At 36.9% G+C, this 16,256-nt stretch overlaps 1 protein-coding gene across 1 annotated transcript in view; it reads left to right on the top strand.

Annotated features, from left to right (window-relative positions):
- Positions 1-460: 460 nt before the first annotated feature.
- ptchd4 (patched domain containing 4) overlaps positions 461-16,256 on the top strand; it is a 28,907-nt gene continuing 13,111 nt past the window's right edge. The window contains exons 1-2 of the mRNA XM_052585760.1: positions 461-1,066; positions 4,462-4,942. Coding sequence (XP_052441720.1) covers positions 461-1,066; positions 4,462-4,942 — 1,087 coding nt within the window. The remainder of the gene's footprint in view (positions 1,067-4,461; positions 4,943-16,256) is intronic.

Below are 16,256 nucleotides of genomic sequence, written 5' to 3' on the forward strand. Positions count from 1 at the left end.
CTGCATTTGGCCTTGTTGTGTGGACTGCCGCCCTTAGCTTAAAACGGGAATGCTTCATTCATTAGTAATCGAGTAGCTATTTCAAGTTGAGTCCGCGATCGTGAAGGGCTTTGAATCGCGCGTGTTCTTAAAAATGAGCCCCCACACTCCCAGCCATCCAGCATCTTTCTCCGTCGTGCGTCCTTCATGCACACAGCAGCACATGGTTACAATCAAGCCCATAAATCAGGCGCCTCCGATCGAATAGTCCGAATTAAGCACACATGCACATCAGACTGGGACTGACTGCTGTTGCAGTAGAAGAAGCGAGAGAAACAGTCACACATCAGGGGGAGGGATGGAACCAAAAAGCCTCTATAGTGATCAATATCTGACTGTCTTTTGTAAATCGCTGCAGTGCTTCACAGGTGTACACTCGAGTATTCTCATACGGATTGACTGAACTGGAGCCACATGTCACATGTGCTTCATAGGAAGAACCGGGGCATCATCTGCTGCAAGCTGGATCTGGAGGAGGATGCTGCGGCAAGTGATACACAGAGGGCTGAAATCTTCCTTCTACTGGCTTGGTTTGTTCGTGAGCAGGCATCCGGTGTTCTTCCTCACCGTCCCCGCAGTCCTGACCATCATTTTCGGATCCACGGTGCTGAGCCGGTTTAAGCCCGAGACGGACCTGGAGATCCTGGTCGCCCCGACGCACAGCCTCGCGAAGATCGAGCGGAGTCTCGCCAACAGCCTCTTCCCCATCGACCAGTCGAAGCACAAGCTGTACTCGGACCTGCACACCCCCGGCAGATATGGCAGACTCATCCTGCTGGCCAAATCCGGGGGAAATATCCTGGAACTGGCCGAGCAGGTGCTCCAGGTGCACAAGAAGGTCCTGGATATGCGTGTCAATTATAAAGGCTTCAATTACACTTTCGCGCATCTCTGTGTCCTGAGCCACCGGGACAAGAGATGCCTCCTGGATGATATCATCACCATATTCGAAGACATTCGCTTAGCTGTTCTGTCCAACAGCACTTTTGCCAAGGTCCCCGTGAGCTATCCGAATACAACATTAAAGGTAAGAGACATACATTGTCTGGAGCACAAGCGGCTGTGTTTCAAAACCTCGCGAGTCGACTAACGAGACAGGTTTTTTCGAGGTTTTTGAGACACAGCCTTTGTGTGCGATGGAGCGACATTGCAACAATGAAACGGCAAAAACCAGCTCGGCATAATGCGACTGTGCCTCATAAACCCTTACGAAACGCTCAGAATTATGAATAGACTCCGTGCTGCTGTAATCTAGTGTGTGCAGCCTCGGAATCAGCTGCATAGTTCTCTACTGCACTCTGAGGAGCCTGGTGATGCAATGTCCACTGGAAGACACTCAGAATCTAGACTTTTACCATTTATACCTTTTGCATTATATTTAATCAATACAATTAAGACAACATATCACAAGCAAATTATTAATTAAATAGGCTACAACTGTTTAGAATCCATGTATCAATTAGCTATTTGTTAAACCATTCAGATGCAAACATATAATTGAAAACATTGAGTTAATTGGAATTAGAAGAACCACAAGCATTTTCTGTTACTGCATGAAGAATTCTTAAGTTGTATTCATTTAAAATAGTTGTATTAATTTTTTTTAAAATATCTACTATACTACTACTATACTAATTAATCAGTAATAAACATCCTGCCATCACAAGACAACAGGTTACTAAATATGACAATAAAGCAACAATGGGAAATGCATTGTTGCCATACAAAATTTTCAGGCCCAAGTGCATGCTGGGAAGCAAGAGCAAAAGCTGTGCCTATATAAGAAATAATTGAACATAAAACTGCTGAAAATATATAAACCAAATAGTTTTAGTACAGTTTTCCTCATAATTTAAAATGTTCACCTAAATTTTGATCATAAAAATATAAACATAATTCTGTTGAATATACCATTGTTTATATATGTTGCGTTTCACAATCAATCTACAGTAGCACAGAATCATATATTGCTGTGTATTGTTACTCAGTAAATATGACGATCAAGCAACAACAGTTGTTGGGAAACAGTGAAACCATGTTAATATTTCAGGCCCCAGTGCATGCTGGAAAGACCGTTGTTGGAATTGTTATTAAAAGGTGTGCTTATTTAGGAAATGTTTGTAAAGCTACTTAATACTTTGATTTTTCAATAATCTAAATTATTTATTCTTGAAATATTCTAACAGAATACATATTAGTTAATTTGCCACCAAACATATCAGCATAAATGAACATAATTCTGTTAAATATAGTTTATACTCATAATCTACGGTAGCATAAAATAATTTCCTGCAGCATATTGCACAATCAATTTCAAGTGTCCTGAACTGAGATTGAATATGCATCTAGTATGAGATCTGTAAGACACAGACACAGACTTTATGAAAATGCTGCAGCATTCACAACAGTACAGCAAGCCGTATATCTTATTGTTTTCCCAAGCCTACGTCAGTAGGAGTAGGAGCAGGATCTGTGTGAATGAGGCGCTTTCTGTGGCCTCTACAAGAGCTCATTCATATTGTGCCAGTTTTTTTTTTTTTTTTTTCAGAACATCTTGAGGCTGTATTGCTGCATCCAAGGCTACATCGCTTTCTCCGCATAGGGTGATGCACTGTCCAGCTCATTACTGGATGCTGAAATATTGAGACTATTCAGAAAAAAACAATAACACTCAATCTGCTCTGGATTTCATTAATTCAGCATTGTTTGGTGCAAAAAATGTTGTTCAGCTGTGGAGATTGTTTTATCATATTTATCTAGCTTCATGCTGTGGTTTGATATGAGCTTGTGTTTTCCTTTTGCCGTATTTTTTTTTTTTTTTTTGCCTTACATTTAGCTAAAAGATCCTAAGCACAGGTCGCCATGATTTTGATAAGTAATACATGTTCCTGGATCAACATCTTTTGATGATCCTGGATCAAAATTAATTTCCAAAAATATAGAATTAACCTAATTCCAACCCCTAAACCTAAACATACCAATAATGTATTTCTAAAATCAGTGGGAAATGATAGCTGATTAACAAGAGTGTAGAAGCACCTAACTCTGGTTTTAAGCCTAAAACAGATATTTCCTGAAAAGTTTTATCTCTATTCTGATTGGTTGTTTGGAATGTTGTTCCAGGATCCACAAGGATGTTGATCCAGGAACAAGTTGTATTTGATGAAATCATGCTCACCGCACACACTGCTGCCTTGAAATACATTTTTAAAATGTATTTATTTATTTATTTTAATGGTTATGGAAGACCATTTTAATACATTGTTGATACATTTTAATACAATGTGTTAAATCCATTCAAATACCAGAACAAATCCACACCAACAAAGCTGCTAATTAACTGGTTTGCCGATTTTGCAAGTCACAAATGAGTATAGTATGGAATTAATTTGAAAATGCAGCAGTGACGTAGCAAGTCAGCCCTTGGCTCAAATGCAAATTCTTTTTAATGGGCACCAAATAAGAAGTGCTACAAAGAGGTTATCAGCAAAATGTCATACTAAATGCATTGGTTTGCAAAGGCCATTTATATGTCATTATCATCTAAGTAGCCTGATTAGTAACAGTACTAATAATAGTCATAAATTGTCGAGGAAGTTACCTAGTAAATAAACCAATGAATGTCGCATGAAACACAACCTTGATACAATATGTTTTCACAACCAGGGGCTGTTTCCCAAAAGCAATTATGGTTGCAAGTTACGTCATTGCTTAATAGAATTTAATGGGACTAATGACCATAGTTAGCTAACGCAAGTTTTGGGAAACACACCCCACATCGGAACTAACATAAGTCTAAAATAACCAAGGCCCAACCAAACATCGAAATGTCAATACTAATCTACTTCATGCAAAAAAACAATTGGCATGGCAAAAAAAAAGAAATATTCACATGACAGACATGAAAATGTAAAATGAAGGCACTACTCACATGTTTTAGTTGAGCTCTCTTTCTTTCAGAAGATTCAACCTTGTGACTGACCTCTTTCTCTCCTCTTTAAGGACCCACTTTTACGTTTGTGTTTTTTTTGTCCATCCTTAACCTTGACAAATATGGAACCTTGCACATGGCATGCTGGAAATATTTATCATTGCAATGTTTTAATAATTAACTCTCTCATTTTAGTAAATCATGGCCATGTTGTTCTAATTCGTTCCCTCGTTTTAATTCAATCAAAAAAGCAAACAAATTAGTACAATTAATAAATTGTCCATGTAATAAAATGAGGAAATTAATTCTTAAATAATTTTTTTCCATGCATGTCATTTCAACTTTAGTATTCCTCAGATGTTCCAAGCGTACCAATTATTTAACATATTTTTGAACTGCAGTTGATTTTCACTGATTGCAAAGTACACTTGTTAAATTGCATTCAAATTCAATTTCACTCGTAGTAAGCAACTGGTTTGTTTTGCCTCTAGGATGGTCGAGTGTCCTTTATTGGCCATCAGCTGGGTGGCGTGGCCTTGCCTGCAAACAGCCGGGATCAACAGGTCAAGTTTGCTCGCGCCATCCAAATCACCTACTACCTCCGCAACCTTGGGCCAGTGGTGCAGGACATCATTTCTGAGAAGTGGGAGAGTGAATTCTGTAAGCTAGTGCACCAGCTGGCTACAGACAGCCAGGAACTACACATCCAGTCACTTACGTCCTTCAGCTTATGGCGGGACTTCCACAAGACAGGCGTGCTGGCCAAGAGCGAGGTACTGGTCAGCTTGGTGCTGGTGCTCCTGGCAGCCACCATCTCCAGCTCTATGCGGGACTGTTTGCGCGGGAAACCCTTCCTGGGCCTGTTGGGCGTCCTCACCATCTGCATCGCCAACGTGACGGCAGCTGGGATTTTTTTCATCTCTGATGGGAAATTTAACTCTACTCTGCTTGGGATCCCCTTTTTTGCCATGGGTAAGTGCAGCTTTGTTCACGGAGGCTGCGGTGATTGTGTGTAGGATTATTATAATTGCTGTGTGACTCCTCAGGAGGGAGGGTGTAATTATTTTCCATGGGAGTCATCGGGGTCAATGCTTGTGCAACAGTGGGCTTCATCATGTAGGGAGAATCTGTGATATTATGAATAGAAATGAAAGATAATTAGAAGCCAACATTTTTGTGGTGCAGTGAAAAATCTGTAAATGTTTGCCTAAAAATTCCATAATTGTGGTGAAGAATGTCAAGTTAAAATTAATATAAATTGATGTAGCTTTAACATGATCTGTGGATCTGATTGATGGTATAGTTAATGTACCACTCATGATAAACAAAGAACCAAATAATGGTGGGGCAGAACACACTGACCTAATGCAGTGGTTCTCTTCTGGTGGGTTGCGGATCTGCTCTGATAGGGCCATCAACCGCAAGAAAACAAACAATTAAAAAAAGCTCAATGTACATAATAGCCTAATATGTAAAAGAATAAATAATCGAATCTTAACACTTTCTACATATTGTTTGTTGTAGACATCACAGGGCGTGCATCCAAACAAATTCTGGTGTTTTTTTCAATTCATGCCACTTGGTAAAACCTAGCCAAATCATGCAGGTGTCAGCAAGGATGGGTTAAATGTGCTCATTTGAGAAAACCATGAACAAAGCTCTGCGAGGTAAAACCAGACTACGATAAATGTCTTACTATAAACATACTACACTAAAAGGATAAACATGGTTGGTGCCTGGCTATTATAAAGTGTGTTTACAGTAAGTGGTGATATTCAGATTAAAAGACACATTGCATTTGTAATAGTGCTTTTATACAGTAAACAGCTCAATAAACAAGTATTTAATTTTGCATAACTTGCATTTTAAACCCTGTATTGCCCCTATATATACTCTTTGCCAATGGAAAATAGTTACAACAAATTCAATCATCTCCAAACAACAACGTGTAGTGGTGTTTAGTTTCTGAATGAATCAGTGTGTTGAACAAATCGGCTGAGCGAATCTTTCAATAACTGTTTAGTGAATGAGTGTTGTGAATGAATCAGATAAGTGAATGTTTCAAAATGACTCATTTAGTCATCTTTAATCTCGAATAAATCCGTGGTTTGAACTAGTTATTTGTCACCACATTCTGGCTGATATAACCTGTCACGAGTCACAGAAAAAAATAAATGGACAGATGTAGAGTAATATAGATAAATGAATTTCACTATTTGATTTTTGATGATATTTTGCTGTGTTGGACCCGCAGAACCTGATTTTACCAAGTGAGACATGTTCCTGGGACAACATCTTTGTTTTCCCTGGAACAACATTGTGATTAACCAATCAGATTTGAAGAACCAGTTTATAGATTTTGTGAAGTTTACGCTTAAAATCACTGTTTGGTGCTTGTACATCAGTGTCATTCATCTATCATTTCCTCTGATTTTAGGGATTACTCATGGTTAAGGTTAGGTTTAGGTGTAGGGATATGGTCAAGAATATATTTTTGGAGTAAAATGATGTTCCAGGGTCAACAAAATATGTTGACCTAGGAACACATCTAACTCAGCAAAATCAGGAGGTGCGTTGGACCCAGTTGATGACAGTTGTCAGATTTGTTCTCCACCAAAATAGAGCTTGACTGAAATTTAATTTAGAATTATTAATGTCATAAATTCAATGGTATTAGATAGCAAACATGCCATTGCAGCAATATGCAATGTGAATGTTTTAGCCTGCAGAATATTGATCCTTTTAATGATAATTAGCTCCTTTTCTTTCTATTGTTTGTGCATTTTGGGAGAATAAGGGAGAGTCATTAGTTTCTGACAGTGCTGGGTTCTTTCTGACATGTTATTTTTGTGGACCCCTGGGAACATAATCTAGAAAACTAAAACAAACAAAAAAAATTAACAAATTCTGAGCTCAACGCATCTCGCAGGTGTTAAAAACACCCTTAGATTTTACACCTGTCTAGCTTGCATTAGATGCCTTTAGGTGACGACTGTCACAACCCTCAACTGAGTGGAACTAATTAGCTTTGGATTTAAAGCGTGTTGATCTGTTCGCTCCTGTAGAGGTAGAATCATGTTTTGCTCAAAACAAGGATATACAGGGTGCAAAAGCACAATTACAACCTGCGGAGAATAACGCTTACAGCATTCTTACTCTCAGTCAGTTGCTGCGATGGGTTTGGTTATTGTAGCAGCAAAAAATAATCATCAACCATCAGTTACATGCGGCTTCCCAATTTGAGAAGACGGCAACATTGTCAGTGAAAAGACTAACTGTACTGTAGAATTTTATGATCCTGAATATCCTTTTGGAGCTTGTGGATCAAAGGTAATAATGCTTGGTGCTGTACTGTATACTCACCTCTTAAGCTTCAGCCAGCCATTTACAACGTCCCTAATGATCTAGACCTCTCAGATGCTCAGTCTTATTGCAAGCCTAGCCCAGTGTGAAAGATTAATTGCTCCCTGACCACTGGATTTTGAACTCTTTGCACGGTACCGGAGGACCTGTGATTTACTGTGCTTTGCATTTGAGCTTCGCAAGGAAGGACAATCTGGAGAAATAGATTTTGTCCCGCCAGCGAAGATGAATGGTGACACTCTACACGGCACATCACAATGTGCTGCGAAGACCCCGGGGACACGGGGAGGCTCCGTCAAGTTGGCGAAGTGACACTGGATTCAAGTTTGTGGATGATTCTGAAAGGTCTTTTGATAGACTAGACACATTTGAAATTGAGGTTGTCCTATATATGTTTGGATTTTTCTGGTTTTCTTTAGTCCTTTTTTAAACAGATTTGGTTGAGGTACATAGTAAATCTTTGTCTTTAATGGGACACAAAGGGGTTGAAACTACACAAGGGTATATTTATATTAGGGGGAATTGTCCCTTTAAAAAGATTTGGCAGAAGATGGATGCTCTGCAGAAAACAATGTGTGACACTGTTTTCTGAGACAATGGATGGAGTGCGTGCTATACCTTCAATTTAAGTTTGGAGGTTATTTTTGTTCAGACGCATACAGCAATTGGCCTATTTATAGACTTGCTTCCTGCCACATGTCTTAGTGGTGGAGCGGCAAATGCTTTGTTCTGCTGACAAATGACAGGATAGGAAATCAATGTCAGACTACTCACTCTCCTCCTGATCTTAGTGCACATACAGTAAAGCTGTTTGCTGTTGGTAATTGATGAATTAATTACAGTAGAATTCATATATTCATGAGAATTACAGAAATTATAAAGTTAATTCTCATAATGTCAAATTTATTCATTTGTAATTAAAAGGGATGTGAATCCAAATTGAGATTACTTTCAATATTTAGTCAGCTGCTGTTGTTGTTTTTCATGCACCATAAAAGGATAATTTTTTAAAGAATCTTCAAGCAGCTCTGAAAATACCAGAAGGGGCTTGTAGAATTAAATAAGAATAATTAAATCGGTTTTATATGGGAAAAATATCCACAAATTGTGCTCTGTGTCATGCAAGTAGTTTTAGTATTTCAATTTGCGGTCTCCTTCACACTCTCCAAAAATAGTCGGAGTCTGCTCTGCTGAATATTCTGAAGCTGAACAGATGCGAGAAGTTCACATGGTGAGCGAGTCATGTTGACAGCAAGGAAATAAAAATTCATAAAAGAAAAGAAATGTGAAGCCAGAAACAGAGCAGTGGCACAATGCCAAAAAAAAAGTCAAAGTACAGCCACGCAATTTTTTTTTATTTTTTTATTTTTTTTTATTTTTTTATTGTGGTTTCTGATGCTTTTCAGAAAATGCTAATTTATTTTTCATGTTGTCACGTCATTTAAAATTTAACTGGACAAAGACCTGTCTTTGCTGTAACTATATATTGGCTTAAATTTTATTTCGGAGCTTATCTACAAAAAAATAGCTTCGATTTTGCAAAAGCTGTCAGAATCACAAAGAAAACATTGCTGCACCTTTATTTAGTTTTCCTGCAATCATATTAGCACATTCAATTTGACAAAATTTGACTATGACTATTATGACAGAGAAATGATAAGCATAAAAACTTCGAAAATTATACGAGAAAAGATATGAAAGATAAATAGATAACACTGATGAACACAAATAAAAGAACTTATCAAAGAGTAGATTAAGATAAAAAAAGTAGGAGAAAGTATGTGAACTTTGACATTTGTGGACCTCAGAGAACAGTACAAAGTAAAGACATAGGCAGTGCATTACCCCTTAAAGTTAAAATATTGGTTTAGACATCCATATATGTATGTCGTGAGCCATAATGTAAGTGTGTGTACGTGTGTGTGTGTGTGTGTGCGCGGCGGCGTAGTCACTCCCCAGCACGTCAGTCCTATTGATCGGGCTCATTTAGGGCCACAGTCTGTGGAACAGCATGTGCCCTGGGATCTTGACCGTCTCCTTGCAATTCTCTCCACACAAGCATGATTGTGCCTGGTCATGGCTAACACACATTCACCGTGCCTGGGAAGTCCAATCCCATCTTGATCACCATTCTAGAAACAAACATCATACAACCGGCAGCATTTACAGCAGACCTTTGCTGTCTCCAGCAGGAAAATATAGATGATGGGGTGTTAGTAGATTGAAAACTGACCATTTTGAATGCCATTGATTTGCCTCTGTGCTAGAAGGCAAAAGCAAGTACTGGGGAAGAGATTAGGGGTCTTACCAGTGAACTACTAATCACAAATGTCTTCAAGCATCACATATTACATGCCATTAAGCCTGTGGCTGGATAATTTGCCATTGTCAGGAGGAAGGATCAGAATGAGAAATGTTTGTTGGACATCGCAAGCCAAGAGAAAAAAAATCATTTGCATAGCTTGGTCAGACATGATGTGCGACTACTGAATTGATGCATGAAATAGAAATGGAAACAGAGGTCCAGCTATTCTTCATCCTCCCTCGATTTGTCATTAATACTTCCAGTCCTTTTATCTTTCAGTTGTATGATTTATGTTTCACAGGGTTGTTTTTTTTCTCTCTGATTGAAAATTATGCAAGATTCTTCTGTTCTTTTTCGTTTAGTGGCTTGCTTCAAGTGGAATAATTGGTATTAAAAATACAAGAGTGTTTTGGATGGAAGCTGTTTCAACTTGACAATATTTTTACTGTCATCTTTATGGTTTTAGACCACTAAAAGAAACAGTGCTGTTTTTAGTGTGGGAGTACAGTTGTTAGGAGAAATAGATCTTCCGGTGAAGGCCTAGAACACACTGACACATGCTGACAGTGGAATGTTTTACAATGACATGAAATGCTGTCATAGATTGTAAGGTAGATTCTCCCATGAGTTTATGTGATTGAAGCCAAGGCGTATAGAAAGCGAGTGATGGAAAAGGGGGATCATAAGCTATTCAACCACTTCCTTGATTGCTGCTTTAGGCTGATGTATTTTTTAAAACTGTACGAGCTGCTACTGTATGTTGTAGTTCATTGTCTTGTTGATATCAAAGCAGCCTCATTACTTTGTGCGAAACTGATAATGAACAATTAAATTGTGGGTTTGAGGTCAAGAAATTTTAATAGATGAAATAGTGTGGCCCATGGCACAATAAATGCAGGGAGTTTTATTCAGCTCATTCTGTGTCTCGGCAGAAAAGTAGGCCATGAGAAAGATCTAAAAGTTTTAACTATTCATTCGAGATGGATATAAGGCTATCTTTTTCTTTTTTCTTTTATTGGACAGTCTTTTTCATATATGAATACTTTGTACTGTATTTTCTCCTGGCTATTTTAAGATTAGTTCTTTATGTTTAGCATAAAAGATCTCAGGGCAGTTTCTTCTTTCTTATTTATACTATGTCTGATTTAATATTTGATGAAAAGAATACATATATTAATCATATTATATTTCGTAATAATATTTCACTATATTACTGCTTTGATGTATTTTAATCAAATAAATGCTTGTTTTAAAAAACATTAAAACCCCCAAACTTTTGAATGGTAGTGTATTGTATTATGTTTCCATTGAAATGCCAATCTTGAAATTCCAAGGTAAAAAAAAAAAAAGAAGGAAACTTGTTCATTGCCAAACACAGCTAAATGATAGTTCGTAGAGTCAACAGCAGGATTGATGAGGTCCACTCCAATGAAATTATGTGCGTGTAACTCAAGCCCTCTGCTGATTTACATGCGGTGCATTTGCACAAGCTTTTTCATTAGCAGTTGCAGATGCAGCAGATGTGTGGGGTGCCACAAGAAGCAGCAGCCTCAGAAGTGTCACACCATCCTCTCCATCTTCTGACTGCAATCGTTTGACTGGCTCTGCAAAGTGCTCAGCGTTCTACTTAGACACCATTGAGTTGTGTTGAGTTTTGTGCACGTCACACACCTAATCCTTAGCAGCGGGATTAACGGTGAGCTGTGATGTGTGCCATGTTAAGATAAGGACATGTTCACTGTCAAAGGACATGCTAATTTTGGGCATTTTTGTAATGCAGCGTTCTCAGCATATTTTATTTGTATTTTTGAATGGACAGTGCTGCCTTTATACTGATAATGTCATCCAATAAAATGAAAGGCAATTCTTTTGCACTGCAAAAGCAAGACATGTTTATTTGAGAAATACATTTATGATAAATAAATAAAAGATATGATATGAATGCATAAAAAGCCCATTAAAAGAATAATTGAGAAATAAATGTGCTCACCCCCTAAGGCCATCCAGATGAGTTTGTTTCTTTATCAGAACAGACTTGGAGAGATTTAGCATTACATCACTTGCTCACCAATAGGTCTTCTGCAGTGAATGGGTAACGTCAGAATGAGTGGCCAGATATCTGATTTGTTTCTTACAAACATGCAACTTTTCCGCTTCGTAAGACATTAATATAATAATATATATATAAATCAAGCCATTTTTTTTTTTTTTGCCACAAAGAAGAACTATGATGATAATACCATGTTGCATGTCCAAACAATGTGGTAATACTTGGAAATTCGTATAAATAGCAAAATAACTAAAATATTCTGCACTACTACAAGAATATCTCTTCAGAGGATATACAGGCTATTGTACATATCTTGTCAGTGCTGCACAGAAAGACTGAGACGGTATGGAAGTCCATGTAATATTTTCTCCATCTTCTGTCACAAGTGGACATGCTTTATGAGAGGTGTACGAAGGGTCCATCCGTAGGGTGTTTTCCTGCCGGTGATGGATGTGTTTGCAGCTGCTCTGGTGCTGAAGTTTTAAAGCAGTAATTTTGTTTAATGACTCACTGCACTGCAGCGAGAGAGGTGATGCAGCTCTTTATATTGAAACCACGGCTTCAGAGTAGTTTTCCTCCAGCCGGGGCTGGCTGGAACTGTCCACGAGAGGCCTGTGACAAACTGCCCTCCTTAACTATGTGGAATGTTGTACCTGTTCACCAGCAGCCAGAGACATGAGGTACAGCCCTTGATTTCCTACCGTACCCCTTGTGAGACTTGCAGGGTACACTGCAGTTCAGGTCCCTAGGTGTTCTCACTAGCATGGGAGAAACACTCTGGGGGAGGGAATTCACTATGAATTAATTGTACCCGCAGTTTATTTGTGCACGCGGTCTGCATTGTTTCAACACCCGATTCACTAAAGGAATTATGCATATCCAGTAACACACAACCACACCCACAAAAACACAGCTTGTGCAATGCAATTTCTTTTTTTGCAGGTCAGTGCTGAGTGTTGGATTGTGTAGGATGCTTTTACCATAATCCTGTTTACTACCCTGGGAACTGAATCTGCTATTTTAAATATTTTAAGTCTGCTCTACTACCATTGAAACACAACAATGTAAAAAAAAAAAAAAAATGTATATATATATATATATATATATATATATATATATATATATATATATATATATATATATATATATTAATGGAGTATGTTTTACAAGACAATGTGATAAGTAGAAAGACTAAAATAATTTTTTGATTCAACGTGTTACCTATGTTCTTGTTGTTTTGTCAACTACATTTTTCAGTATCTTATCTATGACTGTGTTTCATTTTTCTCGCTTATGTAGTACTGTTTGTGTGGGCATTTCATGTAAATGAACAGATTCACAAATGAATCACACGTTTGAATCCCTATATATGGCCTCACTGTTGTATGTTAATGATATATGATAATGTTGAAGTATGATAGTAAAGTAAGTCTTGAACAAAAATGGGTCACTCACTGCTCCACGTTCAGGGATACTGAGAGTCCAGTGTCATGCTGGTCCAGTGAAATCATCGTTGAGGTTATTGAAATGGCTTTTTTTTTTTAAATCTGTCTTACTCTGTAATGTTTAAGCAGTTTTCTCAGGGCTTTGTCCTTTCAGTTTTGAAAACACTCTATTTGCTTCTGCACTCTTTAACGTTTGGTGCCGCTGCGGCAAAATGTGTCAATCTTGTTTCAAGATGTCACTTTTCTAAACACTCCTCTACTGGCCCTGATTTAATTTACAGCCTTGAATGGATGGACCCTTTTTGACAGAGCTTTTCTGAAACAAAATCACTGCCATACAGTAGATGCTATTTTAGGAGTAAGCTTTTGCGTACTGTCACAAGATGACAGAATTAAGATGGAACTGAATCGTTTTACAAAGGAGATGCAAATAAAAGAATAATATAATACTGGATATTAATAACTGAAAGCATTTATAATGGAGAGAATATAATAAAGAATATTTTTCTTATATTTGTTAAGGCACTAACCCAGTGATTCCCAGCTACCGCAGGGGGCACTTAAGCAAGTTTGAGGAGATTAAACCCATAAAACAGAAATTTCTACGTAATTAAAAACTATTCATCTTTTTTCTTTGCAATTAACAGCTCAACACCTTTCCGACTATTTAAGGAAAAAAGATACAAGTCCTTATAATAATGTTCATTTGGATTATGTTAATTCTACGTGATATGTAGAATAATAAGAAACAGTTTTTCTGATTTGGTGTAGATGAAGACAGCTTGAGTCTCCCTCATTGAGTTGTTGGGCAGCATAAGACAAAAAAGGCTTGATCTACAGTAGGCAGATATGCAGTAGTTTAGTCATGTTTTGTCTCTTTGTCCTGTTTCATTAGAGACCTTTAGAACTGAGCACATTTTCTTTCTGCCCTTGACCAGCAGCCTGATGGCACTCCATTTATGTAGTGGTGATTCATTCTCAGCCCACACTGAAGAAATCGCTATGTCATTCTGAATTAGAATGTGGTAATACATTTAGAAGTACCATTCCTTTACCTCTCATTTGTCCTACATAGGGAAATCCCTTTTGCATCATGTTTAAAGGAACGCTCCACTTTTTTTTTTTAAATACATTCAGCCGATCTCCGGGTCTGGTGGTAGCACTTTTAGCTTAGCTTAGCATAGATCATTGAATCTGATTAGACCGTTAGCATCTCGCTCAAAAATTACCAAAGAGTTTCTATATTTTTCATGTTTAAAACTTGACTCTTCTGTGTACTCTCATTCCGGTGTAATAATCAAGGAATTTTGCTGCTGTATCATGTGTGCTATCATAATATCATTGTGCCTGCTGCATCCATGGTACGGCAGCAAAGCTCCTTGATTATTACACCAGAATGAGAGTATAGATCCTAGCCATATCAACCAAGAAAATAACAACTTTCCATTTTCCATCGGTGTTAGTAAATGTAACTACAGAAGCGTTACACCGTGTATTAAGCAGATTCAATGATCTCTGCTAAGCTAAGCTAAATGTGCTACCACCAGACCCGGAGATTGGCTGAATGGATTCGAAAACTGTAAAATTCAGCTGTTTAACTCTAGGGGCATTGCAAAATGAGCCTATTTTATAGTAGAGTCTTCCTTTAAGTTGTATGTTAGCATCTGAAAAGTGATAAAGTCTAACACCAGAACGGTGAATTGTTAAAGCCTAAATTATCTATGTGCTTTTGTTGTTCAAATATTTATATTTAGAATGTTTAAATCAATAAAAAATTTTGAGAAAATAAGTCATTATTTAGAGAAAGTTTATAGTTATATTTTGAATGTTTAAATTAATAAAATTATTTTGATAAAACGTCATTATTTCGAGAAACTTTTTCAAAATAATAACTTGTTTTCTCGAAAAAATGAGAAACTTTTTCTTAATATTGATTAATTTTCTCAAAATAATTACTTATTTTCTCGAAATAATTACTTAGTTGCTCACAATAATGAGTAACTTTCTCGAAATAATGACTTAATCTAAAAAAAAGAAAAAAAAATCTAGTGTATAATGCTGTAATCTGTCATTAAATAATGATTTCAAATAAATTATCTGCAAGTAGTCTTTTGTTAATTTACCAACAAGTTGCTGTGCCAGCATGATAGTTCATGGCTACAGATATAGAGGAATATATTCCAACAAAAATCACATTCATTTTATGAAGGTACATATCTATGCTTCAATGTGAAAAAAAATGCTTAATGTGGCTTAAAGTACAGTGACAAATTCAGGATAAAATATTATTGATACATGCATATGGGTAAGCATAAGAGTCCAGAATTTAAGAGAATTTTACAGAAATTAAGCATTTTCCTATAGAAAACTGTTATAGAAAATAAGCGTTGCTGTTTTGTGTTGCATTTATATTTTGGATCCACCTGAATGCCTGTATACACAATATGCATGTTCATTAATTTCTGAACTGAATTTGGTTAAATCTATCTTTGTACTTCAAGCCAACGTTAAGCATTTTTCACGTTAAGAGTTTGTCCTACAAGAAGTGGGACGCTGAAGACCAAGAGGATGACGTGGTAACTTTGAACTGAGATGGCTTATCATATGAACATTCTATGCATGCAATGCATGAAAGGGACAGCTAATAAAACAAATAAATCATCGAAATAAACATTTATAAATTAAGTTTATATGTGTAATGGCTTTCATTTCTTCTTAAAATGTCTGGATTCCTTAACTGGAATATTAGTCTGGAATGTTTGAAGCCATAACTATCTGGCAGAGCAACAGTGTTACAAATGAACAAAAGACTACATGCAGATCATTTATCTGAAATGACTATTTAAAGACAGATTATAGCTTTATACACTCTTGTGTTGCGCATGCGTGATTGAGTTTTTTTTTTCTTTTCTTTTTTTTCCTTTTCTTTTTTTTTGTGGATTAAGTCATTATTTCGAGAAATTTTCTTTTTAATACAAAAAAGTTTCTCATTATTAGTAGAAACTAAGTCATTATTATGAGAAATTAAGTCATTATTAAGATACATTATCTCATTATTAGGAGAAAGTTTCTCATTATTATGGGGATGAAGTCATTATTATGGGAAACTTAATCATTATTATG

Source organism: Carassius gibelio, chromosome B20, assembly GCF_023724105.1.
Source record: "Carassius gibelio isolate Cgi1373 ecotype wild population from Czech Republic chromosome B20, carGib1.2-hapl.c, whole genome shotgun sequence".
Classification (NCBI taxonomy): domain Eukaryota; kingdom Metazoa; phylum Chordata; class Actinopteri; order Cypriniformes; family Cyprinidae; genus Carassius; species Carassius gibelio.